The sequence below is a fragment of the Marmota flaviventris genome, chromosome 10 (assembly GCF_047511675.1).
Source record: "Marmota flaviventris isolate mMarFla1 chromosome 10, mMarFla1.hap1, whole genome shotgun sequence".
NCBI classification, from domain to species: domain Eukaryota; kingdom Metazoa; phylum Chordata; class Mammalia; order Rodentia; family Sciuridae; genus Marmota; species Marmota flaviventris.
Window position 1 is genome coordinate 17165218 of NC_092507.1, and position 12580 is coordinate 17177797.

The 12580-nt window shown below is 51.9% G+C and overlaps 1 protein-coding gene and 1 long non-coding RNA gene across 3 annotated transcripts in view; one reads left to right on the plus strand and one right to left on the minus strand.

The window, feature by feature from the left end:
- E2f2 (E2F transcription factor 2) overlaps nt 1-12580 on the minus strand; it is a 23546-nt gene continuing 10966 nt past the window's right edge. The window contains exons 5-7 of the mRNA XM_027937558.2: nt 11516-11630; nt 9527-9719; nt 1-3152 (exon numbers count right to left, since the gene is read on the minus strand). Coding sequence (XP_027793359.2) covers nt 2887-3152; nt 9527-9719; nt 11516-11630 — 574 coding nt within the window. The 3' untranslated portion in view covers nt 1-2886. The remainder of the gene's footprint in view (nt 3153-9526; nt 9720-11515; nt 11631-12580) is intronic.
- Nucleotides 8219-10320, plus strand: LOC114094407 (uncharacterized). Of its 2 annotated transcripts, none has more exons than XR_003583025.3 (3): nt 8219-8405; nt 9238-9557; nt 9702-10320. It is a non-coding gene; the product is annotated as an uncharacterized lncRNA (long non-coding RNA). The 2 variants fall into 2 exon arrangements; XR_003583023.2 differs by lacking the exon at nt 8219-8405 and adding an exon at nt 8412-9123.

The following is a 12580-nucleotide window of genomic DNA, read 5'->3' on the forward strand; positions in this document are numbered from 1 at the left end:
CAGAGTTCCCAGGCTGCCATGCTTTAATGCCCAAACATCTCAACACAAGGAGGCCCCGCTGGTACTCAAAAAGGAGGACCCAGGGAGCATGGCCCAGAGGTGAATGACCCGCATGGAGTCCCAGGCACAGGGACCAAGTTCCCTCTGGCCAGTTCACCCTCAAGACAAATGACAGTTGCAAGGCTTTTTCATGTCGCTCAGCAGCCAGTAGGCTAGCTGGGCCTGTGGCCATCCTGGTCACTGAGGGCCCTCATGGGAGAACGGGGTCCCAGGATGAGGCAGGACCTCAGGATACAATGACAAGAACCCGGAAGACATTTACAAACAACCCCAAAGGCTTTCTCTTCAAATGCGCTAAGCCACACAACACTAGGGTACCTGGCGCACCCAGATCCACTCTAACCCTAAACACTGTGCAGAACAAAGCTGAGAACACCACAGGCTGGGAAAGGGACAAAGTCAAGCCACCCCACGGCCATCTCCCTCTTCCCTGCAGCCATAGCTGACCACCGACTGTGGAGAAGGGAATCCTGACACCTTCAGTGGTGTTCGTTAGGAAAGCTCTTTGAATCTTCAAGTCTACTAACAACTTAATGCTACTCAGTTCCCTGAGTCCCCAAGCCTTTGATATCCCTGGGGACATGAGTGACTTAGGGGCTGCTGGTGGGGCTGAGAAATTTCCTGGCAGAAATCATTTACTTCAGAAAGAAACCGGCTTTTCTCTCGCCCTAGTTTTAAAGTTCATGTGGCCCTGGAAGGAAATGAACACTCAAAATGGCGTTCTCAAAGCGCTCTACAGAATTTAGGAGGTTTCAAGGGTTACTGGCAAGAAAGAGGCTTAAACCCTCGACCTTCAGGCAGGGTGTGAAGGGGACAGCCCAGGAGTGGGCAGAGGCCGCTGCTCAGGAAGGCCCTCTGTCCAGCCCCGTGGATGGGCCTGGGGGACATGAGCTTAAACTCTGGCCACACTTCAGCATTCGACTCATTCCAAATGGGTCCTGCAGGCCTCTTCTCCCTTTCTGCAATTTGATTCTAGAAGAACACTCCAGACAGGGCCCAAGGCATGGAGGTCAAGTGTCTCTGTCCTCAGAGCTTGTGCATGGTTCAGTGGCAGCCCAGCAGACCTTGGGACAGGAACATTCCCTCCAGCCCCACTTGCCCCAAAGCAGACCTCACCCCCCAGAAAGGGGCCAAAGCCACACCCAGCCCGGGCTTCCAGTGGGCTTCTAATGAGACCCCTGTGAGGTTTTGGGGAGTGGAGACCGAATCCATGTCCATAAAGCATACAAAATGAGAGAAGGGTATCTGTGAGCCGCTGTCTACTCCTGGGAGGGCTAACTTGGGGGCCCAGGAAGTTGAGCCAACCACAAAGCATAGCTGCCTCCAACTGGGCATTAGCTCACATTAGGCCCCACTCTCAAGCTCACACCCCAAACTTCAACTCAACAAAGTCAACTTCATATTTTAAATCAACTTAATGCTACAAACATAAAAAAAAAAAAAAAAAAAAAAAAAAAAGTGCTGCCCAGCTGAGCTCCTGAGGAACCCTAGCTCCCTGAGGGTGGGTGGAAGGTCTTTCAGACCACCACCCCTGGGTGCCTCTCTCCAGAAGGCACAGCCTTGGTTCAGCCCAGGTGGGCTGGGTGAGAAGGCTGCAGGGCCATGGTGGGATGGTCAGGCCCCTGGGGGACTGGGCAGATAAAGCCAAAAGAGCTTCTCAAGTCCCCATGCCTGAAAGGGTGACACAAACCTATCTTGTTAACTGCCAAGGCCTGGTCTGCCGTGAAGGCCCCCTTCAGCATTACAGTGACACAAAGGAGCAAACGTGCCACCAAGCCCTGGCCACCTTTGTCCTTAGAGATCTGTGAGAACTGGAGGGAAGGGGATGTCCTTAAAACATTATCCCCTTCAACAATGGGGCACACAGGTGCGTGCTCCCAGGGACAGTGGGGAGGGCACCAGCAGCCACGGGGCCATGCTTCCTGCAGGTCCCTGCTCCCGCCTCTTCCTCTTCTCTGGTGGACCTGCCTCTGCCTCCCCGGGCTCAGGTATCCATGGCAGCCAGAGCGGCCACTGCACACTCCTGTCTGTCCTCAGAGTCTTCTCTGCTGCCTCCCTGGGAGATCACTTTTACATTCTAAGGTGAGGAAGAGGTAAGGAATTCCCTAGGAAAGGAGTCTCCTGGACCAGCTGCTCCTATTTCCACAGGAACCACAAAGCTGCCTGCCCCAAGATGGCCACTGGAACCTTCTGTGAGATGAAGACCAGGAGTCCCAGGCTGACACCTCGGCTGGAGAGGTCAAGGGCCTGGCACTTGTGATAATCATGAGGCCTAAGTGCAATGAGCTTTCTGGTAAACTGGACAACTCCTCAGAGACCAGTGTCCACCACTGTGGGGACACCCGGGAATTGGTCTGGGCCCCTGGAAGGCCTGCCCTTGGACAGTGGGCGGGAATGGACCTATCTAAGGAGAAGCCTTGCCAGAAACTAAAACAATCTCCCTGCTAAAACTCAGGAAGAATGATAAACACAACTTAACCTGAAATAAATACAAGGGCATTAAGTGCTTCTTGGAAAATCAAGGGTCCTAATGACCCCCCAAAAGGAGGTGGCGGGGCCTTTCCCTGAACCTAATAACCTGCACCTGTGGTCCTTCACGTGAGAGGTCAGAGGTCAGAGAGGAAGGACACGACCCAACCCCTCATGTGCCCCTCCCCCACACCCTCCACCTGTCCCCAGACAGCTTCTGCTGGCAGGGAGGTCAGAAAGGAGAGGAGACTCTCATGCCCTGAGGGTGGCACCTTGTGTCCAATGTCCCTGTGCAGGCAGAGGACCTGTCAGTCTGTCTGCAAGGAGGTAGAGATGGGGGTGGGCTGCTGCGGCCCCTCAATTAATCAACAGGTCACCAAGGTCGTAGGAGTCGAAGAGATCGCTGATGCCCTCCCCCCCATCCAAGCCCCACAGGTAGTCATCCTGGTCCAGGGGCGGAGAGAAGTTGATCAGGGGGCTGCACGCCAGGGTCGGGGACAGGAGCTGGTCCTCGGTCTGCTGCAGAAGTGGGTGCGACAGCTCCAGCATGCTGTCGGTGGCCTCCAAGGGGACAAGGGATGGTGACGGTGGCAGTGGCACCTGTGGTGGAGTCAGCGCTGGTTCTGGAGACAAAGAGACAGAGGTCATGCCTAGACCCGAGCAGGCGGGACAGCCTTCCTGCCTTCCCCACTCCAGAAACCTCCAGCATCCCCCCAGCTCTCGCCCTCACCTTTGGTGGGTGGAGTTTCCGCTCTCAAAACCCACCCCCAGCTTTGACACCCAGCCCACCGCCTCACTTGGAGGCCCTGTTCCGAGATCACTTCCTCTTCCGGCATCACCTAGATCCTGCCCATCAGTACACAGATGTACTCTCCTGACTCATAACTTTCAAAAGCATGTTCCCCTAAGGGACAGTCTTTTTGATAAACGATGCTGAGAAAATGGATACCCCATGCAGAAGAATCAGGCTGGACCCTTATCTAACATCAATGAACTCAAAATGATCAAAGGCCTAAACATAAGGCCTAAAACTTAAAACTCTTAGAAGAAAACACAGAATGGAAGCTTTATAATGTTGGATCTGGCAGTGGTTTAATACCAAAAGCACAAGCACTAGAAGAAAAAATAGACAAACTGAACTTTGTATATATTTTTAGAAATTTTTTGCAGTACCTAGGATTGAACCCGGGCCTCACACATGCTAGGCAAGTGCTCTACCACTGACCTACACCCTCAGCCCTTTTTATTTATTTAATTTTGAGACAAGGTCTGGCCTCAAAATTGGGATCCTGCTTCAGCCTCCTGGAGATGCTGGGATTACAGGCATGCACCACCACGCCCAGCTCAAAAAATTAAAAATATTATGCACCAAAGACAGAATCAACAGAGTGAAAAAAGCAACCCATAGAATGGGAGAAAATATTTGCAAATCATGATCGGGTAAGGGATTACTATCCAGAAATTACACAGTGTGCTCCTATAACTCAACAGGCAAAAAAACCTGATTAAAGATGGACAAGGGCCAGGCATGGTGGTGCACGCCTGTAATCCCAGCAACCCAAGAGCCTCAGGCAGGAGGACTGCCAAGTTCAAGGGCAGCCTCAGCAACTTAGTGAGATGCTGTCTTAAAATAAAAAGGGGTAGGGATGTGACTCCTAGAACAGCCCTGGGTTCAACCCCTGGTACTGTTTAAAACAAAGCAAACAAAAAACAAAAAACAAAAATGATATACCTCCTTACACCTATTAGGACGCTACTATCAAAAAAGAAAAACACCAAGTGCCAGCAAGGATGCAGATGGAGAAACCAGAACCCTTGTGCTTCACTGTGGGAATGTAAGACGGTCCAATTGCTATGGAAAACAGCATGGTTACGGGGTAGGAGTGGGAGCACAGGAGGAACAGATGAATTCTACATAGGGAAGAGGGGAGGGAGGGAAAGGGAGGGGGCAGGGGATTAGCAAGGATGGTGGAATGTGATGGACATCATTATCCAAAGTATGTGTATGAAGACATGAATTGGGTGTCCACCTACTTTATATATAGAGATATGAAAATTTGTGGTATAAATGTGTAATAAGAATTGTAATGCAAGAAAAAAGTCACATGTATAAAGACATGAATTGGTGTGAACATATTTTATACAAAGATATGAAAAATTGTGCTCTATATGTGTAATAAGAATCGTAATACATTCCGCTGTTGTGTATTTAAAAAAATAAAATCAGTAAAAAAACAATAAAACAAAAAGCCAGTATGGTGAGTTCTCAAAAAATTAAAAATAGAGTTGGAGGTGGAGCTCAGTGGTAGACCACTTGCATGAGACCCTGGGTCTGAGACTCGGTACCATGAAAAAAAGAAACAAACAAACAAAACCCTGAGAGGCTAGGAATGTAGCTCAGTGGCAAAGCATATGCTTAGCATGCACAAGGCCCTGGGTTTGATCCCCAGCACCACAAAAAATAAATAAATAAAAATAGAATTGATGTAGGACTTGGTAATTCCACTTCAGATATGTACCCCACCCCCCAAAAATGAAAAAGAGCAGGAGCCAGGTGCGGTGGCTCAGGCCTGTAATCCCAGCATCTTGGGAGCCTGAGGCAGGAGGATCAAGAGTTCAAAGCCAGGCTCAGCAACTTAACAAGGCCCTAAGCAACTCAGTGAGACCCTGTCTCTAAAAAATATTTAAAAAGGGCTGGGGATGTGTCTCAGTGGTTGAGCACCCCTAGGTTCAATCCCTGGCACAAAAAAAAAAAAAAGGGACAGGGGCTCAAGGACACATTCCCACTCATGCTCATGGAAACATATTCACAATAGTTAAAACATAGAAGCAGCCCAAGGATCTGTTGACAGATGGACGGAGAGCAAAATGTGTCATGTATACAGACAATGGAATATTATCCTGCCTTCAAAAGGAAAGAAATTTTTGTTTTTCAAATGGAAGGAAATTTTGACATATGCTATAACATGGAGGAATCTTGAGGGTGCTATATTAAGTGAAATAAGCCAGTCACAAAAAGACAAATACCGCATGATCCCACGGGACAGTCAAAATCACAGACTGTGTATGGTGGTGGGGGAGGGGCGAGCGGGAGTTCTTGTGGATGGATTAGTTTTGAGCAGGTGCAGCGAGGGGTGCCCAGAAGCAAGAATGTGCTAATAAACCCTGTACTGCACTTGAAGATGGTTAAAGTGGCCAACTTGAAGAAGGGGGAAAAAAAGTGTACCTGGCCTCATGACCCCGCCCAACTCCTAGCCCATTTGATTGCTCCTTGTCATTGTAAACTCCCTCTCGTATTTGAGAAGCCTGTTCGCTTTCTACTTCTCCATCACTATTCCTACTGCTCACCGGGTCACTGAACCCATGGCCTCCATGTTGCTGAATCCTCTACTCTGTTCTCTGGCCTCCTCTCCTCCTCCCTCCAGGGCTGGGGACAGCACCCAGGGCCTCACTGGGCCTTGCTCTCCACCCCGAGCCGCATCCCAGCCCCTCTCTGGCCTCCACTTATTTGGAGGCACCCGATGCTCTGTTTGGACTTGGCTCCCAGGAAGATTACGCTGGTTTTCCTCTCCTTTTCTGGCCACTTCCTCTGGGTCTCCTTGGCTGGATCCTCCTCTTCCCCCTGCCAACCCTCAAAGGCCCCGGCCTCCACACCTCGACTCTCCTCTGGTGGCACTCTCCTCCCCAGCTGATCTCAGTGGCCCTGTGGCTGCCAAGAAGCCTCCAGGATCCTGCCATCCCCCAGCCTGCGGTCCTGGAGTGAGACTGGTCATGGCCACACCGACCACAGTCCCCACCCTGCCCTTCTCTTCCGTCCCACTGCTGTGGTCTGGGCCCCTGTCGGGCCCCCGCACCTGCATCACGGCAGGAGCCTCCTCAGAAGTCTGTGTTCCTACTTAAAGCCTTAATGGCTTCCCTCTGGCTTGGAGTAAAACCCAGGTTCTGGTCAGGGCTGAAATGACCCTGTGCCATCCCGCCCTGCCTCCCTCTCCATCCCCCACCCCACCCCACCCTCTAGCCACACTGGCCATCTTCCTGGCACACCTCGTCTGTGTCCTCTCAGGGAGGACGGTGATTTCCTACACAGGGATGTGGAATGGGGCCCCTGAAACTGCCTGTCAAACAGAGTCTGATCTCAGAACCGCGCCATCGCGGTCATCCCTTAAGGTCGGACCAAGTCAGCTTTGGAAACACCACAGCACCGTGGGCAGACCGTGACCCACCTCTAAGTGGCTGGGTGATCTGGGCAAGTGACTGTATGGTTCTGAGCCTCCAATTTCTCACCTCTAAAGTGGAGGACAGTGACTACATATCCTCCGTGAAATGAGGGGGAGACGGTGGAATGCAGGGCGCTGAGGAACAACGGCCTACAGAAAGCCCAGGCGGTGGCCTGCAGGTGGCCTGCTCCGCTCTCCAGGTGAGGCACGGTGAGTCCCACCTCCTCCGACACCCACGCATCCCTGAAGGAGGCAATGCTGTCACCTCTACTTCAGATGAGGAAACCAGGCCCAGAGAAGTCAATAAAATCTGAATTAAAAAAATTGACAGGGTGCACACCTGTAATCCCAGCTACGTGGAGGCTGAGGGAGGAGGACCAGCTCTGGCCACTTAGAGAGACCCTGTCTCCAAATAAAAAGTACACAGGGCTGGGGAAGGAGCCCAGTGGAAGGGCTCCCCGGTTCAATCCCCAGGTTGGAAGGAAAGAAAGAAGGAAGACCCACAGACAAACCCCAACATCTGTTCAGCCCACTGGGGCTCTTACAGGAAGAAGCCTGGCTTGGGAACAAGAACGACGTGGGCTCAGACCCCAGCCATACCTCTTACTAGAAGCAGTAACTGAGATAAGACGTGGGGACATCTGTGTCACAGGTGGGACCTGGCTCCTTCCTAGGTGTGTCCCGGGATTACAGGCGTGCCCCACCATGCCAGGCCTTGTTTCTTCTGTTTTGCGACAGAGTTGTGCTGTGCTGCCCAGGCTGGCCCAAACCACCAGGCTCAAGCAGTCCTCCCACCTCAGCCTCCCAAGAAGCTGGGGCCACAGGTGCACGACACCAGAGCTGGCCCCGAGGGAATTTTAAGCGTCCTTATTTCAGAGATTGGAAACCGAGGCTTGGAGAAGTTAAAGTGACTCTCCCACAGGAACCAAGTCACTCAGAGGTGAGGGACCGCCTCAAACCCAAATCTCCCAGCCTCCGACCCTGTGTCGTCAGCTACCTGGAGGTTTTCCTCAGAGCGTCAGAGCCTGGAGGGGCCTTAGGAGCAACTCTTGTCCCACCCCTTCTAAGATGAGGGTCACGGAGGCTGCAGAGGGTTGGCAGTTCCCCCTGGGGGTGACAGAACAGGGCCAGGACCCAAGAGCCAACATTGCTGTGGCCTCCGCTTTGGTTCTGGCCTCTGGTGCTGAGCCCTCAAAATGACTCCACTTCAGGACAGAACCCGGACTGTGTGTGTTCCTCCTCCAACCTTCACAGGGACAGGACTATGAGGCCAGGTGACAAGGTGAGGGGTAGCCATTGCACGCCACCTGGAGTAGGACTGGCTCCCCGGCTGTGCTCCGTGAGCCTTGACTCCTGAGATCTTGACCTGTGAACTGAGGTCAAAGCTTTGCCCTTCCTTACACTGTGGGGTCATCGCCTCTACACAGGGTCTCGGGGGACACTGCTGTACCACTCAGGTGGTTCTCCCTTTGGGGAACTGTGCGCATGCCAACAGACAAGTGAGAAGGCAGAACAGGAGGAGGGAAGACAGGGTGGGGCACGAGCCTGGGGTAGGAGATAGGCACTGGGGAGGTGCCCAGAGGAACAGATGGCCGGCATGCGGAGAAGCCTGGCTCCCGGACAAGGCCAACAAACAGAAGGGAGATCATTAGAGAAGAGGTGAGAGTATGGCTCTTGTCTCATTTCTGCCATCAACTTGCTGTGTGACCTTAGGGAAACCACTTGCTCTCTCTGGGCCTTAGTTTACTCACGTCTAAAATGAAGGGTTGATAGATCAGGGTCAGTAAACTTTCTACAGGACTGGATAGCATTTTAGGCTTTTCAGGACACTTGTGTCTCTGTAACGCAGTTGTACCTCCCCAACTCTAAAAATGTTAACACTGGGAATATAGCTAGGCAGTACAGCATTTGCCTAGTTTGCACAGGGCCCTGGGGTTGATCCCCAGCATCACAAGAAAAAAAATAAAAAATATTCTTAGCTCATGGGTCATATATCAGCAGGCCAGATCTGATCTGCAGGCAATAGTCTGTCAAGCTTAGAGTTAGAGAAATGGAATCCAACCTGCATTCTGCAGGACACCCCACCAGATGCCCATCAGACCAGTTCTAGCTCTGCCTTTATTGAAACCCTAGGGTTCTACCTGAAGGAATTCTCCTAAGAAAACAAACAGTAAACCACTGGCTCACATGGCCCTGAGGAATCCTGGCGGTCCAGCCGGCTGTGTGCGCCAGTAACACAAAAGCCATCCTGCAACAGGGCCCTTTTCTGGCTCCGCATCTGAGGCCTTCCACCCTCCGGGGGATTTCCCCTCTCTCTCTGCTCCCTGGAAATGTCCCATCAGTGTCACCAACTGCACCTCTCACCTTCCAGTCAAGGGTGAGCCCCTCCAGCCAAGGGCCTCTTCCTTGACTGACTCTCTGCCTGCGGAGAGAGCCCTGGGCTGGCCCCAGGAACTAGCTGTCATTAATTCTTGTGCCCAACTTCTTACAGATGATGAAGTCAAGGCCAACAGAGCTTCAATAACTTGCCCAATGCATACAGCTGGAAAGCAGCAGAGCTGGGTTCAGATCCAAGCCCTCCTGGGCCTGGGAACAGCACTGGCTCCCCAGTGAGTGGTGCCCCGGTGCTTCCTCAGCACAAAGTGCAGTGCACATATGTTGGGGAGGCAACCCAACCCCCAGCTGCTGGAGAGAATGGGCATCCAACAAAGGCAGACGTGGAAGAAGAGACCAAGGCCAGCTGCTCCCCCACCTCCGTCTCTCTGCGCAGAGGGCCCTACCTGAGGATGGCTCAAGCTCCAAGATGGCAGGGTCAGTGCTGCTGCTGGGCTGGGCACAGTCAGGGCTGGGGCTGAGGGCGGAGGTGCAGGGGAGGGGCTCCTTGGCAGGACTCTCCGGCTCCTGCACCTCCTCCGGGCACAGGTAGACTTCAATGGGCCCTTGGGTGCTCTTCAGATATATCTGCAGGTTCTCCTGGAGGAGGAAGAGAAGGCAGCTCATGGCCCTGGGCAGCTGGACACTGATGTATGGGTTGGTGTGACTGCAGGGACACATGTGGCTGCCACTGTCCATGTGCGGAAGCTCAAACTCCGGGCTCCACGTGCACCCTGCCTGGCCTGCGGCGGGCGGCGCTGTTCTGGCTGTCAGACCCCAGGTCTGTTTTCAGGAAGAGCACCTTGGCTTTCCTTTGGGAAATCCCCCTCCCCAGCCTCAGGTCATGTGGTTTTGGGGAGCACCCTTCCCTAGCTCAAGTGGCTGAGCTTGTGATGCAGCGTGGAAAGGCAGAGTGACACAGTCCTGCCACGAGGCCTCAGCCCTTCCCCACCACACACCTGCAACAAAACCTGTGGGTGTCGGGCTGGGGGTTGTGGCTCAGTGGCTGAGCACTTGCCCAGCATTTGTGGGGCACGGGGTTTGATTCTCAGCACCACATTAAAAACAAACAAACAAATAAAGACAAAGGTATTGTGTCCCATCTACAAGTAAAAAATATAATAAAAACAAACAAAAACAAAACCTGTGAGTGTCTACACACTCTATTCAGGCACATGGTCAGTCTCCAAAACCTGCTTAGTCTTTAAGACCCAGTTCAACTGTCACCCCCCAGGATGCTTCCTCTGAACATTCTGCCCTTGAAGCCCATCTTCAGTTACAAATGACAGCACCACTGTTTGCTTGAGTCTCTTCCCCACGAGGTCCTGAGCTCCTCCAAGGGAGGAATGAGGCCTTAATCAACCCTATAGCCTCCACTTCTTCCTTCAATCAAATCCCTTGTAGAGCCCTCCGTATGTGCCAGACCCTGGGCTGCAGACACAAGGCATACAAACTGTTCTCTCATGAAGCCTACACTCTAACAGACGAAGCAGGAGGCGATCATGCCATCATGCCAGATACCTCCCAGGGAATGGAGAGTGAGTGTTTGGGGAAAGCACAGGCGGCTATGAGGTCAGAGGGTGACCAGGGAACACTTCCTCAAGGAAGTGACTCATGTTCAAGCTGAGACCTGAGGATAAGTAGCAGAAAACCAGGCAGAGAGAGGAGCACTGCAGCTGCAGAGAATGGCACGTGTGAAGGTCTTGCATAAAGATGTGCTTTGTGTGGTAGGAAACTGCTCATAAGTCACTGTGGCCAAAGCAAAGGCAGATGGGGCAGGCATGGAAGCCGAGATTGGCAGGTCAGCTGGGGTCAGGGCATCAGATACCTCATAGGGAGAGTTAAGAATTTTGATCTTGCCAGGCACCGTGGTGCACATCTGTAATCCCAGCTACTCAGGAGGCTGAGGCAGGAGGAATGCAAGCAAGTTCAAGGCCAGTCTCAGCAACTTAGTGAGACCCTGTCTCAAAATTTTAAAAAGTGTTGGGAACGTGGCTCAGTGGTAAAGCACCCCTGGGTTCAATCTCCAAGACACACACACACACACACAGAAATTTTAATCTTGAACCTGGGAGCACACAGTCCGCAGGAAAGAATTTTTGTGAGTACTAACATGGTGGCATGTGGGCCCACACATGCATATGAGGAGGAACCCAGGGCAGGTGGGCTGCAGACAGAACAGAGCCTCTGGAGGGACAGATTTCCTCAGGCTAGAATTCTGTCTCTGTTGCCCTTTCCAGCTTCTGCCATTTCTGCCCCAGCTTGGAGGCTACCAATACTGCTGTGGGCACCAGCATGGAGCAGCATAACTTGGGGCTGGGCAGTGCCAGGGACAGAGTCCAGAGAGCCGCCTGGGCCGTCCCACTTGGCTCTTCATCGCATGCTCGCCCTCTCACCTCAGCCTTGTCGGGCACCTCCAGCCGCGTCTGTGGAGGGGCTTTGACAGCGATCACCGTCTGTTCCTTAAAGTTGCCCACGGCGCGGATGTCCTGGTAGGTCACATAGGCCAGTGTAGGGGCAGGGAGAGTCAAGAAAAGTAACTGCCTGGTCAGAAGTCACACCTCCAGTCCCCCAGTCAGGGCCTCCACCCACCTCTCCAAAGCCTCCAAAAATCACCTTCTCAAAACTCTTTAAACATCTCAGAAATACCTCAAAAGCATCCTCTGCTCTTCAATATCACAAGCCACCCTGAATCCCATTAGAAAGCAAATGGAGAGAAGAAAAAAAAAATCATCTTAAAATGCTACTTTATCCCAGGTGATTCCAGGTTGAGGCAGGAGGATCACAAGTTCAAGGCCGGCCTCAGCAACTTAGTGAGGCCCTAAGCCACTTAATAAGACTCCATCTCAAAACAAAAAATTAAGGGTCTGGGGATATAACCCAGTTGGTAGAGTGCTTGCCTTGCATGCGCAAGGCCCTGGGTTCAATCTCCAGTACCCAAACCAAAACAAATCAAAACATAAAATTAAAAAGAACCGGGGATGTAGTTCAGTGGTAGAGTAGCCCTGCGTTCAATTCCCCAGTTCCTAAATAAATAAGTTGAACCATATGAAATTTCTTCTTCAAAGATTAAAAAGTGGTCAAATACCAAAGGTTTCACATGGGTCAGCCAAACAGTTTAGGAAGGATATGTAACATAGAAAGATATCTATGGTAATAGATATACCAAGTGGAGAAAACCTAGATAACACGTACAATGTACAGGGGCACACAACTGCTGAAGTAACACACACAGCTCAAGAGTGAAGGAACAATGGCTACATGAAGGTGGAAGCTCACTTCTGTTTTCTAGACTCAAAGGAATGTACTAGCTGGTATGGTGGTTCCTGCCTGTGGCCCCATCTACTTGGGAGACTGAGGCAGAAGGATCACCGAGTTCCAGGCCAGGATCAGCAACTTAGAAATGCACTTGGCTTATTTTTTTTTTTAAGTTGGACACAATATCTCTATTTATCTTTATG